The sequence below is a fragment of the Aplysia californica genome, unplaced genomic scaffold (genome assembly GCF_000002075.1).
Source record: "Aplysia californica isolate F4 #8 unplaced genomic scaffold, AplCal3.0 scaffold00744, whole genome shotgun sequence".
NCBI lineage: Eukaryota > Metazoa > Mollusca > Gastropoda > Aplysiida > Aplysiidae > Aplysia > Aplysia californica.
The window spans coordinates 109,820-137,052 of NW_004798014.1; the positions used below are offsets into that span (position 1 = coordinate 109,820).

Sequence of the window (27,233 nt, forward strand, 5' to 3'; positions counted from 1 at the left end):
ACTCTCTGATATTATTTATACAATTAAGAGGTAAACATCCGGTCTTGACGTCACTACGCATGCGCATTAAAAGCACAATGTTGTAATGTAATCCTTCTTGATAAAGATTTGTTTTCCTGGTCAAAGACGAGAAAGACAATGCCGTTTTTCAACAGCGCAACACCTTTCGACGCTGATGTCGGTATGTATATAGAGTAGTTTTTGTTTTTCAAGCTAATGTGGAAATGTTTTTGTTCTGTATGTATTGTAGAGGTCTCCAATTTAACTTTTACCTCTTGATATTATTGCACCCTTACTACTGTTTATATTATCCTGTCAGTCTCACAATCACAAGACCTGCTTTCTCACTGGTTAATTGATCGGTAGTATTGCAATTATATTATAATTAAAAAAGTGTGTCCTAAGGTTTGAGCTAGACAAATTTAGTTTACTGTTTGGGGAAAGATTTGTTAGTGAATGTTTATTTCTAAATCTAGATCTAGAATGATCCAAGTCGTTTAACTGGTAGGCCTAGAGCCTAGAGACTAGAGATCTCCAGACTCAGACTGACAGACAAAATGTCACAAAAGTTGTCACTGCCACAAGTTAATCTCTCTTACTTTTATATTAGACTAAAACTGGAACTTTTATGCTTTTAGGTTTGTTCAGTTATTTCAGTAGGCCTAGATTAGTTTTAGGCTTAAAGTGTAGATATTTAGTACGAAGTGACTATTTTTCCGAATGTTCAGGAAAATAAGAAAGTGGCTATTCTCACCCGCCCGGAAGTTCTCGCAAGATCTACTCCTCCCCTCTTCTCTCTCTCTGTCTCTTTCTGAATACACTGTCTATTGGTGTGGACGATCTAATTGACCAAAACAAAGTTAAAAAATTATGTTAAAACACAAGATGCTACGGCTATTTAACTTTTCGAATCGAGCCGAACTACGCGGGTCGCCATTTTGTTTTGTTCTCTCTCTTTCTCTCTCTCACTCTCTCTCTCCATTGCCCACAATCAAAATTGCACGCTTTTAGTATGGTAGGCTACAAGTACAATTGTAATGGAACGTTTGTTCACAGCACAGAATTCTACAATTTTTATGTTATCACAGTGTAGAATTCTGTGGTTTAGGGTGAACGCAAAATTTGTTGGCCTAGATCGTGAACGCGCACCGGGTGAGAATAGCCAAAAGACTCGCCTGCACTATTCTCACCCCGGGTGAGAATAGAGGTGGCCGGAAAATAAAGTTGAAATCTAGATCTAGATCTAAATTCTAGATCTATTTCTCAGAAAACGGTTTCGAATCTCAAGATTTTTAGGGTTATTTGCGAGATTTAGGCGTCATTCTTTCATTCTGCGAGGTCTGGGAAGAAGCATTTTTTGCATCAAATTCAATTTCTGGAGCTAGATCTAGAGATTTTTAAATGTCTGACAATTCAGATACACTTCAGTTGTGGTTGGGCAACGTTCCCGGACTATAAATCATTTGAAAGTACCTTCAAAAGGTACTGCGAGAAAACAAGACTGCTCGACCTTGGCAGTAACCTATTTTGCATTTAGATATCTAGTCACCCACCAAAAACTAAAATCCTTCAGGTAAAGAAAAAAGGGAAAAAAATCCCTCGACGCCGCCCCACCCGTTCAAACCTCCCACACACACCCACACATACACACACACACACACACACACACACACACACACACACTCTCACACACACACACACACTCTAGCAATGCCAGTGAATTTAAATTTTCACTTTAGCCCCTTTTTAATTCTTTTATTACGATTTTGCGAAAAAGGGGTGTCGGGATGAGTCCATTTTATTTATAGCATCATCGTATCACACCATGGGATCTTTAAAAATATATGTCGGCAAAGCTTTTTATGATGACTTTAGACCATGCCAACCGTAAAAGATAAGTTAATTCAATCTAGCATGCCGTACAATTAAAAATTATTTTTCCCCGCTGAGACGCGAACACCCCGAGACGAGATAACCTCGCCTCGGAATACCCCCATAGCGATGTTACAGGGGAATAGAGAGAAAAACAACCGGATGCGCGCGTGCGCCATTGCCCTATTTCAAGTGACCAATGAACCAGCCCGGAACAGTCATGCGGAGATTTTAGGTCACATACATTTGCCACGAGAGTGAGGGGAAAATGGCCGGTCTCCGTGCGAAGCCGCTTTGAATAGGGGGGTAGTCGTGTTTTTATAATCGGGTCTAAACAACTACTCGACACAGAACGTTCAAATTTGAGCACACTATAGAGGATAGATAGATCTATTACCATCTCGGCGTTGAAATTCAAACTCCTTATAGTTTTCGGTGTACACGATACGAAAGTGTTCCCGACATCAAAAGTATAGGTTAATTTATGTGTACAAACTTCAACGTCCACATATCATTAGTTTGCCCTATTTTCTGATTGGTTGCCGAGTTTCATTCGGATTGGTTCAGAAATAGAGCAGACCGAGGTTGACAAAGTTAGTCACCTACGCTTCGGCCGGGTCCGCAAAATAGCCCGCAAACGGGGACCAAATTTTCGCCGCGCGGGAAAGCCCGATTGGCATTGCTACACACTCTCACACACACACACACTCTCTCATACACACACACACATACACTCTCACACACACACACATGTTCACTCACACACGGGCCACTCCATTCTCTTATTATCAACAAATCTCGAGAACGGAAACCGTTCAGAGAAACGGTGTTCGAGTTTATTTTCCCGAACGTTCGGAGATATAAAGCCAGCCTATTAAGAAATTCAAACTAGGGTTAAATGGAAAGCCATAGATGATGGGGTAGGTGACTATCATCTCAATAACTTTTTTTAATGACTTGGACATGGTGAGTGGGACCATCAAAATCAAAAAGCCAAATTTTGCCAAAATTGAAATTTTAAAATGGCGATCATTATTCTCACCGTGAGAATAACCCATGTCTCGCTATTCTCACCCCGGGTGAGAACAACTCATGACTCGCTATTCTCATCAGCCCCCACCCCAATGTGGACATGAGGCGATGACTCCTCCCTGACCCCTCGCAGGCCGATAAAATCAACTAGGCCCTTGGTGGCTTACCGCATGTGGTTGGGAACGAATAATAATGTGAAACATTTTTCGCCTCTCCAGTAAAAAAAAGGCTCACTACCAACGCTACTGAGTGGGATGTGGGACCGACTGCGGCTGACTGCCAGTTGGACCATTCATTGTTTACTTTAACGATGGCAAGCCTCTCACTCTTTGCCTGCACACAATAAATTATGGTTCAAGGAACAGAGAGCATGTACAAACGTAGCGGGACACAAGCACGAGACAATAAATGCTCTTGCACAACGGTAGAAGGGTTGTTAATTATTATAATTATTCAGACCAAATGGGCGAGGGCGTTAAATCGTGATAACTAGAAAATAATTAAGCGATACAAGCTCTTTTCTTCACTTTCATTTTTTTCTTATTCTTTATTTTTCTGATTTTCATGCCTCTTCTTTTCCTTTCTTCTTAAACATTTGGAGTTTGGAGCCAAAAAAGAGAAAGAGAACCAAATGAAATTCTCAGGGCCAGACACGATCCAAAAGCCAAATTTCTGGGATTTGGCTCCCAACCGAGAACCCTGACTGACTATTCGGACACGAACAGTGACGAACATGATGCTGTGGAGCATCAGCCCTGAGACCCCCCGGGCATGCCCGCTAACCTCAGCCCTAATCCCTCTAGTGTAATTTTCAATAAAACGAGGGTGTGAGAACAGCGAGTCATGGGTTATTCTCACCCGGGGTGAGAATAACCTCTTCCATTTTAAGTAGTGCCCGTAGCCCTAGTCAAATATGGCCTGCTGAATTTTAACTCACACCCTACGGGCTTCAACGGAAGCAACTCTTCTGATGACCCACTTCTTTGAAGGGCCAGTAGGGCACCCAGGTTACTCTGTTCAGTAGTCAGCACATGTGCTGTGGGAGGTCAGGGATGTGTTTCTTCGCTGTGATTACTGTTGGCCTCCTATGGAGTAGTGTTAAACAGCAATGAAAATTATGCTCTATCTTTGTTTAGCAATGCCCACCGAGCGCGTTTTTTTCTGCCGATTTTTGGCCCTCGCCGCGGGGATGTTTCGTGGGACGAACTAACGCAAAGGTTGTTGTCTTCAACTCGCTCTGACGCCGCTTTTCGTGAATGGATATGAATGAAATTTGGCAGCCAGTCAGAAAAGAGGTCAATCTCGTAGTATGCAGTTTGACAACTTTGTACCCATCCAAGAAGCAGTTGAAAACGTTTGCGAAAGTGTTTGATGTGGTGCCCTTTGAAGGTTTTTCGGAGCTGTGATTTGTCAAACTGACTGATACGTTGTACACCATTTTTCTTTATTCCCTTAAAATTTCATGCTTCTGTGTTTAGCGGTTTTGGCGTAATCTTTAAAAATGTGGGAGTAACTAAGGGAAAAGCGGCATTGCCATTTGCGCGTGCTGGGTGAACGACCGGCGGCTGGGAAAATTCCACGGAGTGACGTCATCAGCCATCGGTTGCCTCTGGGCACTACGAACGAGGCCGCGCTTATGTGAACCCGAAAGGGGGGAAGGATACTTGAATACTAAACGGGGGCCTTGATAACTTGCATTTGTGTTGCAATTTGTGTTGTGTGATGTAAAGAAAAAGGCTTTACAACCTGAACATGAGACGGTAGTGAAAGAAATACCTACAAAAGTTTTCAAAACCATCAAATACATCTATACATCAGGAAATAACATTTTGTGTAAGCTAATTTTAGAAGCTGTTTGCAATTATGAAATTGAAGTCTAGTTTCTTGATTATCCTTATAAGTTCTTCATGTCTGACGTTGTTCAGATTTCATTTAAAGGCCATTGTATTTACTCAAGTATTTTACATTTTGCTTTCAGAAAAGGTGACAAATGAGATGAACACAGCGGAGGACTGGAGCCTCATACTAGATATCTGTGAAAAAGTCTCAAGACAACCAAATGGGTAAATAATGTTCCTTTTATTTTTGTATATATGTCATTTGTTTTTACTCACTGAGTCTTTTCTTGCTCTTGTTGCAGAAAGCCTGACCAAGCGCCTCTGTCTAATCCCACCCCCCTCTCGGGATCTATGCTAATAACGCAAAAGTGCTTCCAATTTACCACATAAGTTGCGGGAAATGCTGCAGGAAATATCATATAGTCACGATGTCAACATTCCTTATGAAGTTCAGATTAACCTGATGCTCTATTTGAGATATTTAGAATGATGTTAGCAATGATTTTAATGTGGATATTAAAGGCCTAATTGTACAAGCGCTGGAACTTGAGTAGGTTTGGGTGGCAATTTGTATCTTAATAGAACTCGTGCAAGTCAGCGTGGTAAACAAAACATTTAAAGGGTAGAGAGTTTCAATCATCAGTCCAATTTGTGACATTTCCTCTTGCACAGAAACCTGCTTTTTAAAATTCAACTTAAAAATAATGTTTCAACTTCAGAAAACTTTTTGTAGAATATGTACTTTCAATTACACTCAAATTAAGCTCCCCCCCCCCCCCCCCCCCCATATTTACACCTGTTTGAAGTACTCTTAAAAATACTTCTGCATGTGTGAAAGTTTTCTACATTTTTGAAAGGTCATCGAGCAAAACCTATGAACAGGTTTTTGTTTTTGGGTTTGTTTTTTGTGTGCATTGGAATGTACTATTTCTGGTGTTACTGTTGTGTAAATTCGATGTATACCGTGTTTGTAGTTAAATTATTGGGACCTTTTAACAAACCTCATAAAATGCCTCCACTCCAGCATAATATGTTTCTGAAAATGCCCCGTATTCAAGTGAGTTAAGATAATATGTGCAGTTAGCTTACTAATAATGTTGCGCTGGAATTTTTCATGATTACTAAAGATTTGTGCATGCAGAGTACAGAATGACTAAAACCTTGCGTCTTCAGTGAGTTAAACCCAACTACCATTGCAATCTGGCAGTTTTGAGGTATATATATTGAAAAGTCAGGGAAAGCCATTATCATTGAAAATTACAAAATATGAAAGAAAGAAATGCTCTTGCATCTAATTTGACAAAATATAGTTTTTATTTTATTAGTATTTTGAAAACTGACAATGTCGTGTGGGGGGGTGGGGGTGGGGTGTGTCTTACCACCATTTTTTCAACGTTAAATTTACCAAATAGAAAATTACTCTCCTGTTATAAATAAACAACAATAAGAGATTGTTGTTTTTTGGGGGGGTTTTTTCCATGTATTATAGGACATTTTCTTAGTAACACTGAAATAACAAACAAGCAGTTTATTATCTCTGATGCATTTTGAGTTTGTGTGAAGTCCCAATAGAAGTATTTCACAGATTGTGCAACATATCTCTTAAAACTCCCACCAAACTTTAACTGAAATAAAGCAAGTGATTCAACAGTTGGCCTGTTGCCTCTAGTAGCTTTTACGGTAAAAACACCGGAAATGTTGATCGATTAGGCCCATCCTGCAGACACCTGGGATCTGGCTTTCGGGTGCAGCTCATCCTATAAATACATAGGAAGTGGTGCAAGTGAGCTAAGGGGTAGTCTAAATTCTGATTCCTTTGAAATCCTAGTATATTTCTTGTAAGTGTAATCAGATATTTTACTATTTGTTGGGGTTAGACCGGATAGATAAAGAATGTCTAGTTTCAATAAATTGCTACTTTCATGGTGAGTGTGAGTTGGTTTATTATTATTTCCAATTTGCTTCTTCACAGGGCCAAGGACTGTCTGAAGTCCATTGTAAAACGACTGAACCACAAAGTCCCTTTTGTTTCAATGCAGGCTCTGACGGTGAGTTGATTAGATGAATATTTCTCTGACTTTGGTAGATTTTGCTGTTGCTTGTAATTGGAGGTATGTGTTTTGATAGAGCTGGTGCAGTTCCTGTTTCTATCTTTATGTGTACAGAACTGATTATGCTGTATCATAATCGTGATGGGTTTCTCTGTAGCCCAAGGGAAAAATTTGCAATATGTGCATACTTGTCTTATTTCATGAATGTTCTATTAAAAAGTAATATTTTAAAAGATGATCCACATTTCGTCTTGTAATTTGTTTTTTTATTTTCCTCCCTTTCAGTTGCTTGATGCGTGTGTTAACAACTGTGGCCGTCTGTTCCACTTAGAGATCTGCTCCAGAGACTTTGTGTCTGAATGTCGGACTTTGATATCACAGAAGGTGAGTGTCTTTTCTTTTTTTTTCAGTCAGTCAGGTCAGAAGTTGGCCTTCTCACAATGTACAATCTGTTGTTTTGTATTAAATTTTGACTTTTGATTTGCATGTATGAATGGGAAATAATTTAAAGAGGTTTTTGTGCTGTGGTGGGCGGGTGCTCTGGTTTGGTTTGCTTCTTTTTTCCTTTCAAACATCTATTTTCCTTGTCTGTCTTCCTTCTTTTTTTGTGTTTGTTTCTCTCTTATAATATAATACCCCTATTCTTTGGCACTTATGTGACCTAATTGTGTTGCAAGTGCCGTAAAACTGAATCTAAAATTGAACCAGAAAATGTTGCACTTTAGCAGTAAGTGGTGTTTCCTTTCTTAAGAACGTGTTGGTGGATAGTTGGCGGGTATTTGTGGTGTGGATTGCTCCTTTTTCCTATCAAAAATATATCGTCGCCATCTATCCATCTTTTCTCTGTATGTTACTCTTTAGTATTTGGCACTTATATGACTTATTTTTATTGCAAGTTGCTGTCTTTTTAGTTTTTATTGCCTCCTGATATTTCATGGTCTGATCATTTCAGTGGCGTCTAAAACCCTGGTGTTGAAACTCCTCGAGGTGTTAAAACAGTTATTGACTGAGTGTTCATTTGATTTTCAGGCTCATCCCAAAGTGGCTCAGAGATTAGGATTAATAATCAAACAGTGGGCGGAGATGAAAGAGTTCAAGGATGATGCAGCGCTTAAGTAAGTCATCACAAGTCATCACCGTGAAACAGCTCATTTTATTCAGGTTCTAAGGAAAAAAATATGATTGAAGTTGTATTTTTATTGCATCTGGAGTCTCATTTGTGCATTTTTGTGTTTTTAAATTTTAAAAAAATTAATTTTTTTTGTCGGGTGGGAGGTGGTGCATGCTGTTTTAGGATAATTGAATTTTTTTAAAAGTAATTAACCCTCATCCTGCCGGAGCCGGATTTATGCCGCCCGATAAGCCTATTTTGGCACCTTGCCTACGTTCTGGTCCCGAATCAGTGTAGCCCCTGGCTCAGTGCACGCACAGCGCGCATCATTTTACGTGAATTCAGGTCCCGGGTCGGACCCCATTCGCGCAGGCCAAGTGTGTGTGCATCAGTCTGCTTGAGTTTGTGTGCGTTTGTGGCCTTCTTCTAGAACCGCCTGCGTTGGTTGGTAATCGAGGCATACGTCTCATTCAAAACACGCCAAGTTGGTAGCTCTAGATGTTCGTCCAATGAAATTATAGAAGAAATTGACCCTCTTCGACATGAGGAGCTCGAAAGGATAGTCAGGAAACAAGACTTCCATTTTTCTCTACAAAATCTTTCAAATGAGCTTGATTTTGTATGAAATGATACTACCTGATAAAAAATAAGCTTGTTTGATAGTTTTGAATACCATTTAGACCTGCATGTTTGCCGACAATCGTCTGAAATCCGACAATCGCGACCCCGACCCGCGAACCGGCCGATGCTATCGCTAGGCCCACCTGTGTTAGTCAATGTTCAAAGTGCGAGGCCTGGACGTGTGCCAGCGACCCCTTTTTCTCCCGTTGGCTTTGTCGCCACTTTCGTTTTCGTGTCGACCGCCGACGCGCGCACCGCCGACTGCCGACGTCGGCGTTTCCGACATAATTGTCGGAACCTGAGTAGAAGTACGAATACGAACAAGTACGACTACTTAAATGATCTACTTTCAGTTTCTTGCTCGAGCGGCCATTTTGAATTTCGTTTGTTTACTGATTGTTCAGATCATGTGGATTCTTTCAAGTCCGACTCACTTGTTCTACTCTAGATCTAGATCTACATCGGGATTTATATAGATCATTATTTATAGACCTCAATGGAGGATTCATATTCCAATTCTATTGTGTCAAACCATATTATAGGTTGTGCTGTAATATTAATGTTGGTAAAACGCATTTTATCTGGTGCGTGAATTATTTATTTAGAATAAAGATCTAATCTAGATCTAGATCTAGACCCCTAGACTCAACTGAGTCCCTCTCTTCGGAATCGGATGCGGATTTCTCGTTCAAGGTCTAGATTCTAGATCTATTCCTATTCACTTGTTCTACTAGATCTAGATCTAGATTTATTTAGATCACTGAGATCTATATGGAGGATTCATAGATCTTTATCCAATTCTATTGAATTGTATCAAACTCTTTATATGTAGGCCATATTATTTTTATTATTACAAATGCTCCTTGTTTCTTTTGGAGTGTGCTTATTTCTTTCTTTTTTTTTTTTGACTTGTGCTGGCCTTTTTACATGAGGGCCGTTGCAGGTTCTTTTTTGGGTTAGGCCTAGGGGTAGGCCGATAGGGTTTGGGTTAGGGTTAGGTCTTTTCTTTATTGTGTTTGTTCGGGTGGTCGCTCGTTACTAGGAAATCCTTCCTTTTATGACACCCACAATTTAAAAGCTCTAAATTTTTTTTTGGGGGGGGGGGGGGTTGCGCAAAATTTTCAGACAATCTGGTTGAGGCTCACATGCAGGTCTATACCATTGTGCAGGTACAAAGAACAATTTGAGTGTAAAACATTCGGAAATTGACCTATTTTATCCCCTTTCGAACCTCAGGTCATTCATAACAACAAGAGCGTTCAGAAAGGTTATTCAAATGGGCATAGCTACTCGTAATGTCTTATCAGCTTGTGAGAGGGGGTTATTCATGTGTTTGTAACACTTTATAAATAGAAAGCTATGAAAGATAGAGCGTTATTTTTTTCATCGATTAACACACTCCACGGTATTCATGGCGAAAACACGCGTTTCCCGGCGCGCGTGCGCTGTACACCACCGGTACACAATGAGTGACCCCGGCGGCCTTCCCGGCACGTCCGATGTATTCGGTTGCTGATAAGATTCGCATCTCGGCTCAGACGCAGGACAATAGTTAAGAGTCTGCTGGGTAGCTGCTGTTTTTGTTGGTGAAGTAATTGCCTTGATATGTCTATTTTCCTAATGTTGTCTTCAAGTGGCAAGTGAGAAATCAGAATCATATCTTTATTTTGTGAGATAATCTCTTTGCAGCTATATGAATGATGGTTTGCTGTTGTAGGAAGCAATTTATATACTTTACACAGTTACTTGCTCTTGTGTTTGTGAACATTACCACTGCCTCATTATAAAACAATATGGAGAAATCACCTTTGAGTCTTTGTTGTTATAATATTTATTATTATTATTATTCTTTCTTTTTTTTATTCCTCAGCTTAATTCCATCCTTTTATGACAGTTTGAAAAAAGAAGGTTTTGATTTTGTGGATTCAGAAGTGGTGAGTTTGTTTTTATTCTTAACTTTTTTTATGTCCAAAAAATTTTACGTCTAGAATTCTGTATGGAGTGTAGTAAGCTTCAGTATATGTAAATGTTGCACCATAACAGTTAGTATGTGAGCGACGACAAGCAATGTTTTTGAGAAACTGTTGTGTGTCAGGAAACACAAGTTTTGTGCTGTTGCTGTCATGGTTTATAGTTAGATAGCTTAACTGTGAGTGAATTTCTTTCCCTTAATATCAGGTAGTAATCTGTTTCTTTGTTCTTCATAATTTGATATCTGATTGAAACCACAGCACAGTATTGATCGATTTCCATTTACTTCATTCTCACATGAATGTGTTTGTAACAGGTGTTGGTTGTCTCTGTTGGTTTACAGCGCAGACTTCTTTCCCCTTATATTTTCCCTCTGTGCTGAATTTATTTTGGAAAAACGCCAGATTAGCACATAGGCTTTTTTTTTGGCTAATAACTTTTTTATTTGTCAAAATTTCTAATGAAAGTAAGAATAAAAGTTGTAGAATATTGAAAGTTCTTTATGAATATGTGAAGCAAAAAGTATTTTGTGAAGTTATTGTTGTAGTAATTGTGTTGGAAATGACTGAATAAAAACTGCCGGTTCATTAGTTGTCTAGATCTAGACCAGAGTCTAGATGCTTCGTAGGCCTACGTTATATTCCACAAAGTGTTAGCTCTAGCATCAAAACCCCCGAAATCATCTTCCGAATCAAGGAAAATACACGGAACATCTTCATCTAAATCTGATGTGACATTATTGTCACGTTTGTCGGAAATCAATTCTGTGTAGCCTACCAGCCAGCAGTATAAAAATTAGTACTTCGTTCTTTTCGTATGTATATCACGTTATACTATGCCAATGTCTATCGCGACCGGCGGTCGTGATCAGCACTTAACGGAAGTTCGGGCCGTCACGACCGGTGGTCGCGATCAGCACTCTAAGGGTTAAAATCGCTAGCAAGCTTGGGTCTTGGTTGTTGTGTTATGAAAGGTGTTTCTGTACCAATTTTTAGTTAAAGACTAGTTTTGGCTCACAATTAGACATGCAGACTGTTGGTGGGTGCTCTGTCTGGTTTGGTTTGCCTATTCTGTCAGTATTTTCTGTCTTCCTTTGCTACCCTCCTTTTTTAAAATGTTTGTACTCTTGTAAATTGTAATCTCTTGTAATCTTTGGCACTTATATGGCTTTAAAAAACTGCTAATACCTAAAAATCTTGTCAAGCCAAATCAAACGGGCATATTCCTTTTATGTCCTCTTTGTTTAGTCTACAGATAGACCTCCTACGTCATACATTGAAAACGTTATGTCCGACATTGGTCTACGGGGTCTACGACTTCCCGAAATAATACATCAAATCAGAGACTGGGGAAGATGGAAGCCTGTTGTGGCAAGGAGTGGGGCACTAACTGATAAACACGGCTCCTCCTTTTTTTATCCAACATCTATCGTCCTTATCTTTCCTCCTTTTTTTTATGTGTTACTTTTCTGTAACACCTCTAATCTTCGGCACTTATATGACCTTATTGTGTTGCAAGTGCCGTAAAACCCTTACTACTACTAAAGAAAAATCCTTCTTTTTTCTTTTTTCTCCCTGCTGGCACCAATGCTTTCATTTGAAATGACCTTTCCATGTATTGTAAACTTTAAAACTTGAACCTGGAAACAGTTAGACAGAGATGTGAACAAGACCTTGAGATTTATTTTTAATATTATTTCCGTTGCCTCACAGAAACCAGCTTCCAGCTCATCTTCCTCTACACAAGCTCGGAAGGAAGAAGACGACTTAGCTAAAGGTAATGTTTCTATACAACTTTGGTAACAAAATATAGTCAACAAATAGAATAATAAAAACAAGTTGCAATGGTAAATAAATTTTGCTTTCTCCTCTTTGTAAGGTGGTTATATCTCTTGTGGTGATTGAGAATCATGTGTAATGTAATTATTCTCTCTCTCTCTCTCTCTCTCTCTCTCTCTCTCTTTCTCTCTCTGTCTCTCTCTCTCTCTCTCTTTCTTTCTCTCTCTCTCTCTCTCTCTCTCTTTCTCTCTCTCTCTCGCCCCCCCTCTCTCTCCGCTCTCTCGTTTTCTCTCTCTCTCTCTCCGTCACACACATGGACACATGCATACAGAAAGCCAGCCACAAAGTACAAAGAAAAGTAAGGTTTTTAAAAAGAAATGTATCTTTCTCGACAGCAATTGCGTTATCGCTGCAAGACTCGGAGAGCAAGACGTCCAGCAAGAGTTCGTCGGGGGGTGGGGGGAGCAGCAGTCTATACCCGTCGTACAACACAGGGATGTCCTCGCAGGCCTCGGCCAAACCCATGCAGAAGGAAATAAGAAAGGTCAGGAGGGGTTGTCGCTGAAATAGGAGCTTGGTTGTATTGGGAGTTGTGTGCAGTGGGGGGGGGGGGGGGGGGGGGGTCTCCTCAAATTGATCGTCTGCTCCAGCTTTAATTATCTTTGTTTTTTGTATGATTTTAGCGCCATGCTAGATGCAGATGGGTTTTTAAGAGTCTGTTATGCAATGTTGTGTTTCAGAATTTTTTAATTTTTAAAATTTAATTTTGTGGGGGGTGGGGGAGGTTCGTCTCTTTAGATAGATAAGATAAGATACATTTTTATTGTCCAGGTCCTGGCCTATTGGTTTGGTGTTTTATCATGTACAAACACATACATACATAAGTAAATACACACGCATGCGCACACCCATGTACACACACCCTCTCACACATACTCTCCTCCATACAGGTCTGTGCACATAACCATAATAATTCAGCAGTATGCTTGCAGTCATAAACAGGAATAACTGTATAAACAGTAATAGTGTTAAAAGCTAGCTACATACTCCGTATTCTGATTGTAACTCGGTGGTATTCTGATATTTCATGCTTTAAAGGTCATAGAAATACTTTTACTTAAAAGATGGTTAAGACTGGGTTGTTGCACTATTTCCTTTAGCAATGACTTTGAGCTAATTCAAAACTGCTTTATCAACAGGTTCGTGCTCTCTATGACTTTGAAGCAGCTGAAGACAATGAACTGACTTTCAAGGCAGGAGAGTTGATTTGTGTATTAGATGACAGGTGGGTGAGAATTGTTGTGGATGCCTCTGATATACTGTGTTGGATTGTAGGCCTGCTGTGTCATGTTTTGAAAGAGGTTTTCGAGATGTTGTGTTTTCTAAAAGTCTGTTGCGTCATTTTTTTGGTGTTTGAGTTTCTTTTCTTTTCTTTTTTTCCCCCCCTTTAAAAAAATATACTACAACGAAGTGTGTGAGAATACACGGTCAATAAATTGAATGTAACTGTTATTTTGTGATAACTTTTTTTTGGAAAGGGAGAAGAGGACCTAACTTTCTTTGTAAATGTGTATTGATGTGCTTTGTCACGAGTGAATTTTAACATGCTTTCTTAAATTGCCTCAAGACTTTTCTGTGGATTATTTCATTAACTTAGTTGCTGACCTGCTTGATCTGCTGACCTTTGTACCGCTTTGTGAAAGTAATTCTTTTTTTTTTTAAAATTTGCTCCCCTTAGCCTACGCGTCCACCAAAATAAGATCACCTCCAGGCCAAGCTAATGTACGAAGTTTTTGCGTGGTGTAGAAACGACTCAAAAAGATCCGCGTCCACCAATGTCAGACCAGCTAAACCTATTTTTAGTAGAGACGGGCGGGTAGCGCTTTTTCCTTCCCGAGCGAGAAGACCGAGAAGCTGACCTACTTCTCGCCGAGACCGGTCCCGAGAACGAGAAATACTGCCTGTCTCGTGTCTCGGGCAATGCTTCTCGTCTCATGACCAATTTCTCTTCTCGCCCCGCAGTTCAAGCCACTTGTTCAGCGAGAAGGCCGGCCGTGGCCGAGATTTCTCTTCTCGCCCCACAGAACGAGCAGCTCGTTAAGCGAGAAGACCGTCGTGGCGGGGATCTAAACTTAGATTAGAAACTAGGCTAGCCCTGTTGCGCTGGCGCAGGCGGTGAAAGAAGGTAGGGAGACGACCTAGGCCTAGGCCCTGATCAACTCCCCACTCGCCTCATCTCGCCGCCCTCTCCCCTCCCTTTCAGTTTCACACACAGGACGGCACGGTGATGGGTGGCACTGTCTGCGTTGTCATTTCTCGCCTCTCACTCTCTCACTCTCGTTACTGTTACTCGTTATGTCAAGCCAACGGGCAGTATCACGTCTCGGTACCGAGCAGAAGTTCAGTGCCCGGGCAGTGACGGGAAGGCAGTTACTCGCGAGAAACGAGACTCGGCTCGTCTCGTGCCCGCCCCTAATTTTTAGCCCAGTATGTTATGATTACGAGAACAGACAGACAGCACAGGCGATTTATTTATTTATTTACCACATTAAAAAAACTAAAAAGCAACAAATTATAATTATGGGGAAAATTGTTGGTAAGTTCGGACGATGAGAAGGGAAAAAAAAAAAAAAAGCTGGGGCTGGGATTCGTACCCACGCTCACAAAACAATGTATGCCTCCAAACGCAGAGACGTTGTTCACCCGGCCATCAGAACTTTCATCAGCAAAGGGTAAATTAAGCTTCATATACAGCACTGTTTCAGGAAAGGCAAAGCGACACAATATAATATTGAGATGTAGATCTAGAATCTAGGCTTAGATCTAGTGGACCGGCAGATAATGTCTGGAGAAAACTAAAAATTGGCGGAAAATTGGAAGCACTAAACATTAGAGAACGTAGATCTAGATCTAGACACGTCCCTAAGTCTAACCTGGCCTATTTTTAGCTCTCCCGAGAACGAAATAATGATCTACATCTAGATTCTAGGTCAAGTGCTTTAGTTTCATTTTTTTTGCTGTTTTGCAGCATAAATCTGCTATTGTACAGCATATTTATAATGTGATACAACTTTATTGATCATGTAAAGTACAATGAAGAAGCAGAAATGTACTTAAAGATGCAAATTTCCTTCCAAAATGAGTCGAATCGAGGCTTTCATAGTCCCCTGTACGACTGACGAAAAAGCGTGCATGCAGGAAAATCGCGTAGTCAGGCAAAGGCAGTCAATGACTGACAAAAACAAGCTCATTTGCATGTGAGCTTGGCCTGCAAGTGACGAAAAAGCGCAGTGGACGCGGGGCCTTATGCAGCTGGGAGTGCTGTAAAACACTTACCGAACAATGTTTTAAAATTTGCCCTGTCTCTTTTCTTTGCATATCACCCCTCTAATTTATGTGTCTTCGGGTCACGTCTTTATTGTAACAATAAAGTAAATAACGATTAATCTTTCGTTCTTGTGGGTGATCTGTTGATGTTCGTTTGGTTTCCATAATAAAGATATTTTTTTAAAAAGCCTTTTCTCCCCGCAGCGATCCAAACTGGTGGAAGGGCTCCAACCACAGAGGAGAAGGCTTGTTCCCCGCTAATTTCGTCACTAGTGACCTGTCTGTCGACCCGGAGCCTGAAGGTGGGTAGTTCTGTCTGCACTCTAAGTGTGTGGCCTCTTGTGTGGGGCTAAAACTTCTGTACTAAAACCTAAAACGGATCACTTCTCTTGTGTTTTAGTAAGTTTTACGGCACCCGCCACACAAGTAGGACATATTATTGTGCTAAAGTGACTTATCTTGTGTATACAATCTGGTGCAGTCAAACATGTAGCTGAATTTTTCTACTGTGGATTGTGTGGAATTGATAGAGGGAAAAACAACTAGTACACAAAAGCTAATGGTATAACCTTGTGTTGTTTTTTTTGGGTGGTCCCACCCCTCGTATACCTGGATTGGAAAGTGCTTACATTTTCCTGATGTGTTGTGAAAACGAGTAAAGAATGTTCACTTCCCTCGACTTATTCATTTACTGTTTGCTGTACTTGGCTTATTGTTTGCAGTGAAAGTGGAGAAGAAGTCTGTCCAGTTTAGTGAAGAGGTTCAGGTGAAGACAGTCACCTTGCCGCCGGGTGAAGAGGAAATTGACGAGAGTAAAATTGACGAGGTGCTTGCGCTGATCCAGAACGCTGACCCGACTGGAGAGACTCAGCCGGACAGTCAACAAATGCTGGTGCTGGAAGGTGAGCTGGGAACGGAGGGGGAAGAACTTTTTTAAAACTTTGCCTCGTGGTTATTCACTTTTGGATTAACTCTTTCTCTTTATCCCCTCTCTCTCTCTCTCTCTCTCATTCGCTCTCCTCATTCGTATCTCTGTCTCTCTCTCTACCTCTTTTCACTGTCTGTCTGTTCTCTCCCCCTCCGCCACCCACTCACCTTTCTCCTCTCCTCTTTCTCTCTCCATCTCTCATACACATGCACACACATACAGGTGGTTTGAGGGCTTTATTTGTCTGGTAGGTTCTACTCCTCCCCCCCCCCCCCCCCCCCCCCCCCCCCCCCCCGAGTCCAGTCTATCTTTCTTATTCATTCCCTGGACTAAACAACTGTTGTCATTGTGCTTCTTCTTTTTCCTCTGACAAGCAAAAGTTTCCCTGGTTACCTACGTGCACATGCTGGATTTCATCATCATTATTTACAGTTGCAATACTGCTTCTGTCCCCAGAACAATGCAAAGCCATGGGACCCTTGATAGACGCTGAGCTTGAAAAAGTAGACAGGTTTGTAAACTAATGTAATTTCATACTTTATAATGCACTATATTCTACTGCTTTTGGCAAAGATTAAAAGACAGTAGAGCAATGCCTACTGCATAGTTGCAGTGGTCAAATAGATGCTCCGAACCGAGTGGGGTTGTTGGGGTCATGCTCTTCGCATTGTTTTGCAAAAGATGTCAAAAGTTCCATGTGGGAGGTTGGAGGGCGCCACTGGTAGGCCCTTCTTTTCTTTCCCTCTGTTGTTTCTGTCTGTTTGTCTTGCCCTTTTCCGGCACTGAATGACCATTATTGCGTCGATGTGCTTCTCTTTACTCAAACAAACAAACAAAATCAAGTTCCATGGAGAGAAAAGATTTGAACGAGTATTACGGTCTTTCTATTGGGGAGAAATATTCCTTTCACTTAAGGTTGGTCCTGGCCTAAGAGTGATAGTAGCATCTTGCCTCTTCATTGATTTTTTGTATGTATTGATGTGGAGGGTTCAACATTTTAAGTTGTGGTCTTAGTTTTATGGATAGACAAAGTAGTAGTAATTGTGAGCTCACTTAGTGGGAAATGGTGTATATTTCCTTGCATCGGTACCATAAAACAAGTGTAAAACTTGTTGGTATAACATTACTGGTCTATGGTGAGGATGGCCCTGGTTCAATTCCCCCTCACAATATTTTTGAACTAGGGTTGTTTTTTGGAAAGTTTTCACAGCTCTCCGCCGCTCTCTTTGCGTGGTCCTTTTGGAGATAGACATTGAATTTGGAGGCCCAGCTATTTAAATAAACTTACTGTGTGGAATGGGCTGCTGATCTCAGAACAATGTCAGACATTGAACTGGGAGGTCCAGCCTCTTAAATAACCAAACAGTGTAGAAAAGGGTGCTAAACTCAAACGTCCTTTTCTTTTTTTTCTTTAAAACCAGGAAATACGCTAACCTGGTGGAACTGAACAAAGAAGTGAATTCGGAGGTCCAGCGTCTTCAATAACCTTACAGTGTAGAAAAGGGTGTTAAACTCATACAATGACCTTTTCTTTTTTTTGTTTTAAACCAGGAAACACGCTAACCTGGTGGAGCTGAACAAGAAAGTGATGGAAGCGCTGCAGATGTACCACTCACTGATGCGGGAGACCCCGGCCTACGGCTACCCGGGCCTCAAGACCCAGCAGCCATCGGCCGCCGCCATCGCCCTGGGCATGTACACGCCGCCTGTCATGCCACAGGGACCCCCGCCGGGAGCCGCTGCCGCTAACGCTGCCATGGGACAGCCCGCACAGGTGAGTCTGGTTGTGACCATATAAAGTTTTGTGTGTGAATGAGTTAGGTTTTGACAGACAGAAGTCTACTCTATGTTTGAGATTGGTTTAGAAAAAGTTAACTGTATGATTGACGTTAGTTCAGATAAAAGTTAACTGTACGACTGAGATTGGTTTTGAAAAAAGTTAACTGTAGGATTGAAGTTGGTTTTGAAAAAAGTTTACTGTATGATCGATGTCGGTTCAGAAAAAAGCCTACGGTTTAGAAAAACGAAAGGTTTACTGTTTGATTAAGGTTGATTTAGAAAAACAAAAGGTTTACTGTATGATTGAGGTTGGTTGAGAAAAGCAAAATGTTTACTGTATGATTGAGGTTAGTTTAGAAAAGAAAAAGGTTTACTGTATGATTGAGGTTGGTTTTGACAAAAGTCGGCCATATGGGTAAGTTTTGTTTTTGTCTGTAGTTACCAGAATCACCGAAGTTGAAATCGGCTGGAACGCTTTAAAAAAAAAATCACCCAACTGTTGTGTAGGTGAAATTGCCTTGGGCAAGTGATCGTTGAAGCAGGGTGAACAGTTAGTGTTTGTATCTGTGACACGTGATCTTTTCCTAAAATTGAGCCTTTTCGCCCTGCAGGTGTACGGAGGCCAGCCCCAGTACATGGTGCCAGGCGCCCTGGGCCAACCTCAGCCGGCCATGGTGGGGGCCATGAGTGCCGCGCCCACACAGTCGTACACACAGACACAAGCCACACCCTCCAGTCAGCAGTCTTTCCCGCCGTAAGTTTTCACACTGTGCGTGCATGTGTGGGTAGACAGATTCTGAGGGGGGGGGGGGGTGCTTCGATTTTAAAATCATTTGCCACCCTTGTATGGGATAAGTTTTTTGTGTTTTTAAAAAAATCAATACGAAGCAGATATCTCTTGAATTTTCAGATGAAGCATTTGAGTAATGTACAAGGAAGAAATAGTTTTTCCATTTTCTTTAAGAATATTTAGGGGCTTCATTCTCGAACGCAAATACTTTTCTTAGTGGAAGAGCAATCTCAATGCCTCCCATGTGTGAGTATGTTAATCCAGAAGTGGCCCTGTCAACTGATGCTGTGAATACTTGGGACAGCCTGCACCATCAAGGTCAGGTTCCCAACATCTTGCTCTGTCTCTGTGTACAGCCTTTTAGCAAAAGCTTGATACGTGCAAAATGATCAAACTGTATCACAATACAAAAATATAAATTCAGCCAGGTTCTAATTATGTAAACTAAAAGTCCTTGTTAATTTTTCTTGCCTGTCCAGATTAGATCTGTGGCAATGAAAACGATGCAGTAAAGTTTGAGTGGAAAGTTTCCAATTTACATTTAAATGATCAGAAAGAAAATTACAGGCTTTACTATACTTTACCATTACCATTTTGCTGTGGACAGCTTATATCACAGTGGGTCTGGTAATGGGACTTTAAAAAAAATAACTTTTTGTTTACTTCACCAGGCAGCCCAGTGCAGCTCCCATGTCCTCTTACGCGGCTCACGGCTCCATTGGCCAGATACCACCCCCCATGCAGCAGCAGCAGCCCCCCGTGGCCAACGGCGCCCCCACGCTACAGGCCCCTCCTCAAATACAACAACAACAGTACAGCGCCACGGTGGCCCCGAGCTTCAGCCAGAGCCCGCCCACCAACATGGCGATGTACCACCCACCCCCTCCCCAGCAGCCCCTGCTTTAATCTCTGGTGTACATGTACATGATGATCAAGTATTCTTATTGCCCCGGAATTTTGGGATGATATAGCGCACCCTGCTGGCGACTGTGGTGTCATGATTAGGCTCCTCTTTGTGGTGCTTTTCGAAGATGCAAATTTGATTTCTGCAGAAGGACAATTTTTTAACGAGGTTTTTTTTGTTTGTTTGGGATTTTTTTTTTTCAAATAAAAAAAAAACTAATAAAAAAAAAAAAGAATCTGTTCTCTTTCTGCTTGGTTTCTGTGTCCCAAACAACTGTGGCTGACTCTGATGGGCAGGGTTGATTGAAACTGCTCACATCATAAACAATCGAAACTGCCATGTTGGTGGAAAATATTGATTTACAATCATTTTTAAATGCACCCTGTGGGTTTTTAGAATATGCTTGAGTGGGATTCTTTTTCCTTGTAATTTGTTGTCGTGACGGGGGTGGATGAGGTTACATTCGTTGACTTTTGACAGCGTCCCCAAAGGCTTATTGATTTTAATTTGCTTTTGAATAAAAGCCCCACATAATTTGGCGGTGGGGGTTTAGACATGGCGCTACCTCATTGTATAGGGCAACGTGGGGGGGGGGGGGGTATAACGCATGTGCTTTATCATCCCAAAATTTCTGGAAATTCTATTTTAACCCTGACTTGACTAAAGGTTTTGTACCTGCTGCCAGAAAAAACAAAGGCGGGTGAGAACAGATTAGTCAGGCAAGGGTTACGGTTAACACAGTGTACTATATTAATTTGTATTGCCGTCTTTCTGACCATAGTTTTTTTTTTTTCCGCCTGCCCCCTTGTCTTTTAAAACGTGGGCTGTTGTGAATAAGTATGGGCCCATTTGTAGTGAAAGTAAAGCCATTTATATTTCAAAAGGATGACTTTGTCTATGTGGAGCGACTGCCAGATTTCATGATCAAAGAGTTTCTGTTTATGATGTTGTGACGTTTTGTATTTGTCTTGTATTGTTTTGTGTTTTTTTTTGGGTAATAAATTCCATTTTGCTTAATGTGTTCTCAAATTTAAGTAGTTTCTCTAGCTGGGGGGGGGGGGGGGGGGGGTGCAACTCCTTCCTGCAATGTGATATGAGAACCTCTCGGCTCAGGAGTGCCGGAGTTCAAGTGCATCTTTCATTATTATCGCATAATTGTTAAGGTTGTTTTTTTTTTTCAAGCTCTCTCATTTCCTTTAGTTTCTGTCTACTCAACTCTTACTGTCCCAGTCGCATATATTTCCCCCAGGCCGCGTCGCGTTTGCTTTTTCCCCTCGCTGGACACCTCAAACCCAGTTGGACATTTTTACCTAGAATGTTGTCTCTGAAAAATGTACTTTTCGTTATTTTCTTATACTTCGAAGGCAGTGCAAGCATTTTTTTAAAAGGTCAGCAAAAAATTGAATGAAACGGTCAGTATTAATAACAATGAATAATATAAATTGCAATTGTATAGCGCATATCCCCGCTCGACAGCAAGCTCTATGCGCTTTACACACTCTATTGGCTGGGCTTGTGGAGTCAAAGTCTCTAGCATTATCTAGGCAAAAGGGAGGCGAGGGCTAAAAATATCCCCGTTGCTGTAAGGGTTAATAGTTAATCTGCAAAAAGCAAGAAAACTTGAAGAATATTCTCACTTTTTGAAATCCTACTGTGGTATCGTGAGATGTGCTGGCCTTCTTATATGCAGTGCTTCCAGTCTTCCATTTATTCTTACAGAAATCCATACTTTCTGAAAGTTCAGTTCTTGCCCGCCTCATCATTATCAACTTTATCTATAATAAGTGGGATAGTGAATGGCTACTTAAATTCGATAGCAAAGATCATTTTCAGCAATTACTTATAGACCTGCTAGATTGTGCATTTCCTGCACTCGGCCATTATCCTTTTGTACTTCCATTGTGGATTCTGTCCGTAATATGTCTTCACGTGCAATCAGTTAAAATCCGATTTGTCATTACAGCAAAATTTTGGTGCCAATTGCCTCCTTTATTTAATTCACTCATTCTTTTTGTCCGTTTAGGCTAAAAAATCCTCGTCTATCAAAAAAATTGAATTGTGATTTTAGGAAGAAAACTTATCTAACAGAGTGAAACTTTTTTTTCAAATACGTCAAGGTGTAGATAAATTGCCAGAATGAGGATACTATGAGAGCATGATGAAGGCCACAGCGGAAAAAATTGCTGCTCAAACTAAAATTAGGAATATTTGGAAATGGTGCCATGAAGTTGTGACATTCAAATGCAAAAATGTAGGAAAATTAGTGTACATGCTGAGTGACTGTATGATGAAGAAGGATGTTCCATGATGTGCATTCTGTCAACGGTGGGATGACAAATTAAATTACAGTGACAGTGACAAGGGAAAATCATGTAGATGAAGAAATCAAACAGAAAAAATTTGCGGCGAAAAAATTGATGTTATGGGTTGTTGGCAATCTTTTCCTTACTCCCTTATGCCATTTTTGACCCCCTATAAGCACTAAATTTCAAATTCTTACTTTTCTGCTTTGTTGGAAGCACTGGATACGTCAGATTCCTTCTTTATTTTGTTCCTAGGGGGTGGATTCACATCAGAACTGACACCAACCGGAATAAAGCTTGAGCCTCGAAGCACTGCGCGGTGTAAATGTGATCATGTATAGGACAAATTTTTTTGCTCTCTTGTCTTCAAAGTGAGGGCTTTGGCTGGATGTGTTTAGTTTAAATGGTGAAGACTTTCCGTTTCTAAATTTTTTTCTTCTTTCTTTTTTTAAACTTTCTTTCTACTTTTGTATCTTTTGCTTCCTCATTTATACATATTCATTTCGCAGACGCAAAAGTTAAACCGTTAAACAAGCTTTTTTTATTGTGCCAAACATGATTTAGTGTGTCAGTCTTGGCAAACGAGTGTGTTTGTGGTTTGAACCTGGTGGGCAGGTAGTGTGATCCAGCTTCTTGTAAAATTACAGCAACATAAAGAAACAGACTTTGTGGCCTGTGTGATATGTTTTTCCTGCCTGTTCTTTATTGTTAGGTCTGCATCTAACAGTTTGTGCACCTAATTAAAACAGTGTCTGCAAGAATTATTAATTGTTTTGGGAAGAAACTGTTTCTGTAAACGATATTAGAGATTGTCATCTGTTTCTGTTCTGTTTGAAAACCTATTGGCAAAATCAAAAGTCACATTGTAAATTACAGACAGGTTTGTAGTGATGTGGTTCAGCGGGATATTCAGAGAAACGTTCTATTTACTTTTCTTCGTTCGTTCAGAAAAGTATTATTGATAGGCAGATTGTGTATATATTTGGGTCAGCCCAAGATGGACGTCGCTGTGAAAATTTAGCTTTTTTTTTTACTATGTGGTTACATATTGTGTATGTATGTGTGTGAGACAGGGAGAAAGAGAGAGGAAAAAAATGCAGGATTATGCTGTTCCAAAATATTGTTGTTTTGGGAACGCCAGATTTTGTTTATTTGCCGCTCCCTCTTATGCTTTGAACTGCGTACGTGATCTTGGAAGTTCAGAAACATCTGCGCTTTAAGGGCTGCACGCTCACCAGATATGGGTGTACCAAAATAAGTGGGACACGTCATAATTCATTGTCACGGCTTTCGAAAGTTGCGGGGTCGAGAATTCAGTACCAAAACTAGTACACTTATCACATTCCACATTGGCCGCTGTCAGCGCTTCGTGAGCCGCTGATCATTGTCTCATTTTGTCTTCTTCAATCTGTTTGTGTTTTAAGAATTTGCCTCTGTCCCTTCTGAAAAAGAAATAGCTTTTTCTCGTTTTTTGTTATCCCATTTAATTTTCAGTTTGTGCAATAATACATTTTGTCACGTGTAATTGTTTCATTTCTCTTATGAGACGTTTGTGATGTAATATTTCTGACCATTGCAATCACGACTTGCTCGTCAGTTTACTGGAATTTGAAAATCACATGATCACCATTACCTGCTTTGTACGTGAGGGAATGTATGTTTTGAGACATTTGCTGTTCTATGCACTGGATTGTTTTGTATGTTATTTGATGGGACAGTTAGGAACCCTGTTGTTGCTCTGATTCTGACGTGGGTGTTTGATGCTCCGCAAACTAGGGTGCTGTCTGTTCTGTTCAAGGGGATGTCTCACTTGTTGAGGGTTGCAAGAAGTCGTGTTTTGAGAGAGGAAGGAAGGCTTTATTGTGTCTATATGATGCTTGTCTTTTGTCACCTTGGGAGTGTTTGAAGGGAGTGTCTTCCTACTTGTCCTTTAGTTGTTTCTTTCTGTCTTTTCTTTAAAAATGTTTGTTTTTGTCTATATTCCTGTTGTTAAATAGGCTTTTACTGAGTTTGGGGCTTCTTTCTTACTCAAATGAATATGAACTTTGTCATCTGCTTATAACGGGAATTGGCAGGTGGTTAGCGGGTGCTCTGGTGTGGTTTGCTCCTTCTTTTCTATGAAACATCTATCTTCCTTTGCTTCTTTTTTAAAATGTTTATTACTTTAATGTAACACCTCTAATTTTCGGCTCTTATATGAACTTATTGTGTTGCAAGTGTTGTAAAATTCTTACTAATACATTCTAAGGGAAACTCATCTTTATACTGTCTAGATAAGTAATTGAAGGGATGGCTTGATGAGCGTAAAGGTATTTTATGGCTTGTCTTTGTGGTCCATTAGGAAATGTACATGTGGGGGGTTGGAAGGCACTACCGGGAGGTCCTATTTCTTTACTTTTCCTTTGTTGTTTCTGTCTGTCTGTCTTACTTTTTCTCCACGCTAAATGACCATTGGTGTGTCGGTGTGCTTCTCTTTCCTCAAACAAACAAGATGTACTTGTGGAAACTGTGTCCTTTTGTCCCAGGATGCTAGTTTTGAATAAGAGCAAAGCTAGAGGTGTGAACATCTTAATGTTCCTATGAATTTCAAAAACATTTCTGTCCGATGTTTTTGTATGTCTTTCAGGAGGTCTGATGTTTTTAATGCTGTTGCTCTAGTCTAGAAAAGTATTGGTTTGGGAATGATTTAATTTGCCCACGGCCAGTGATCTAGGCATAATTGTGTGTATACATCTTGCGCTCAATACCAACCCCACCTCCCCCCGTCCGGTCACACACATACACACTCGCACACACACACTGTCACATGCAAATGTAAAAACTCTGTGAGCTGGATTTTCATACCTCTGTGATATCTCTTCATTCATACTGATTTGAGTAGTGAGTGAGACTTGCTGGAAAGAATTAGTTTTTGAACTAAAAAGAATTTTGGAACACCAGGAAACATCTTCTATCATGTTCAAATTTTTGGGGTCTTAGCTTTTTTCACGCTTCTCTGTTGTGAGTGTCTACCTGGGGAGTTTGCGGGCGGTTGGAGGACGCCTACTTCTTTACCCTTTTCAGTTGTTTCTGTCTGTCTGTCTTACTCAACCTCCAAAGTTCTAGCCCTTCAGCCTGTCGATAATTTACAAGTGATTAAAGAAATAAAAATCAGTAATGTATGACCCAGCTGGAAGCAATAAAAAATATATGTCCAATATTAATATTTTGTCTCATGAAATGTCTTTGGGTTACATAATATTAGGTACCAGAAACTAAATTTTCAAAGTAGCTGTATGCCAAATTTATCTGTTCCATTTGAAAGGCCTATATCCACAGAGCATTTCGGTACCATTCTTTAACCTCTCAGTCAATTTTTAAGAAAATGGTAGTTGTTTAAAATTTGATTAAATTTGTTAAAGTCAGTCACTGGCTGCAACCCCATGTTTGACAGACAATAAAAGAGTACCAAGTGCACTAAACATCTCCACATTAACAGAGTACAATCACTATAACAAATATATGGAGCCTAATTTTTTTCAAGACTGTGAGATCATTACAAATCAGTATTTTATCACTTCAAACACGATGATCTGTCGTTATTTCGACAAAAACAGAGCGTTGACCCCGCCGGCGCCGCACCGGGCCCCGCGGCAAGCGAGTCGGCTTATACTCTAGTGTACCACGCGTGCGGGGTCACATGCTTTCCTGGTCTTGCGGAAGGATTGATGTAAAATAATTCCAAGTTGATAACTTTATTCTAATAGGAAATAAACTGATCTTTTCACTGAATTTTTTTATAAGCCGGTATTTTACATATTTTGTGTAAAAAGTGATCTTTAAACATTTTGACAGCATTTTTAAAAGCTTTTTATTTAATGACCAAATACATACTACGGGAAAGCCCGTTTAAAGCTCTACAGTTCTCCGCCAATGAAAAGACGGTATTTAATCATCGCTCGTTCCGCGAAGCATTTGAATGCACGCCTGTCAATTTTTTAACCGGCCGACCACGCATTCCGACTGCGAGGGGCTTCGCTTTCTTCGACGATTCTCCAGCTTCTAATAATCGGACATATAAACAACTTACACCATTGCAACGAGGAAAAGCTGAACTTTTACAAGGTGTACGGCATTTGCTGTTTTATAGCGAAAGAGCAAAGAAACAGCGATTGGAATTACCCCGATTTCACCGATACCACGCAGTCGGAAGGCCGCGAGGCCGTGTTTACGCTACCTAATAATATGTATGCTATACATAATGTCAGTTTTAGTCTCACTTTTTAGAGCTCGGGTATTCCAACTGATGTCATCCAATTTTCTCCTGCTTTGACCCGCGACATGTTCAGAATTGCTTATTAATCCGGCCCGCAATAAGAATGCTCTTGCCCATGCTTGGCTTACTTAAAGTTAAAAACTACTGGACTGTGTCTACCAGCAACTTCCTGTGTGGGAATTACCGAACCATAAACAGATCATATTCAGTTCACTGTGGCTGTGTTGTTGTGAAAATAGATAAGATGAGATAAAATACATCTTTTTTTTCCGAATTTCTGCTTTGTGCACCATCCTGCCTGTGATAGGTGCTGTGGTGTGGTTTGCTCCTTCTATCTTATCAAATTATCTGTCGTCCTTGTCTCTCCCCCTTATTTTCTTATTATGTTACTCCCGAGTAATGCCTCAAATCTTCAGCACTTTATATGAATTTGACCTATTTGTGTTGCAAGTGCCGTAAAATTGTACCTAAAACTAAACGAAGCCTATGTGATACACACCAATGATTTCAGTGCGTGCTACTGTGACATAAACTGTTGTGTGTGTATGTGTTCCTGTGTACTTAGAGTATTGTGATACTGTACTCTTCTTATTGTTATCCTATGTTGTTTGACTTTGTGTACATGTGCTGCAGTTAATGGCTCAGTGGGAAGGCTGCCAGACTCGTGATCAAA

The 27,233-nt window shown here is 40.5% G+C and overlaps 1 protein-coding gene across 1 annotated transcript; it reads left to right on the forward strand.

The window, feature by feature from the left end:
* The first annotated feature begins 31 nt into the window (after positions 1 to 31).
* Positions 32 to 25,508, forward strand: LOC101860126 (signal transducing adapter molecule 1). The gene is made up of 15 exons (XM_005109040.3): positions 32 to 181; positions 4,883 to 4,967; positions 6,715 to 6,790; positions 7,079 to 7,177; positions 7,823 to 7,908; positions 10,396 to 10,459; positions 12,209 to 12,272; positions 12,670 to 12,818; positions 13,474 to 13,559; positions 15,806 to 15,903; positions 16,324 to 16,503; positions 16,986 to 17,040; positions 18,081 to 18,303; positions 18,920 to 19,062; positions 19,770 to 25,508. The coding sequence occupies exons 1-15, from the start codon at positions 139 to 141 to the stop codon at positions 20,002 to 20,004; spliced, it is 1,686 nt and encodes a 561-aa protein (XP_005109097.1). The 5' UTR covers positions 32 to 138; the 3' UTR covers positions 20,005 to 25,508.
* The last annotated feature ends 1,725 nt before the right edge of the window (positions 25,509 to 27,233 follow it).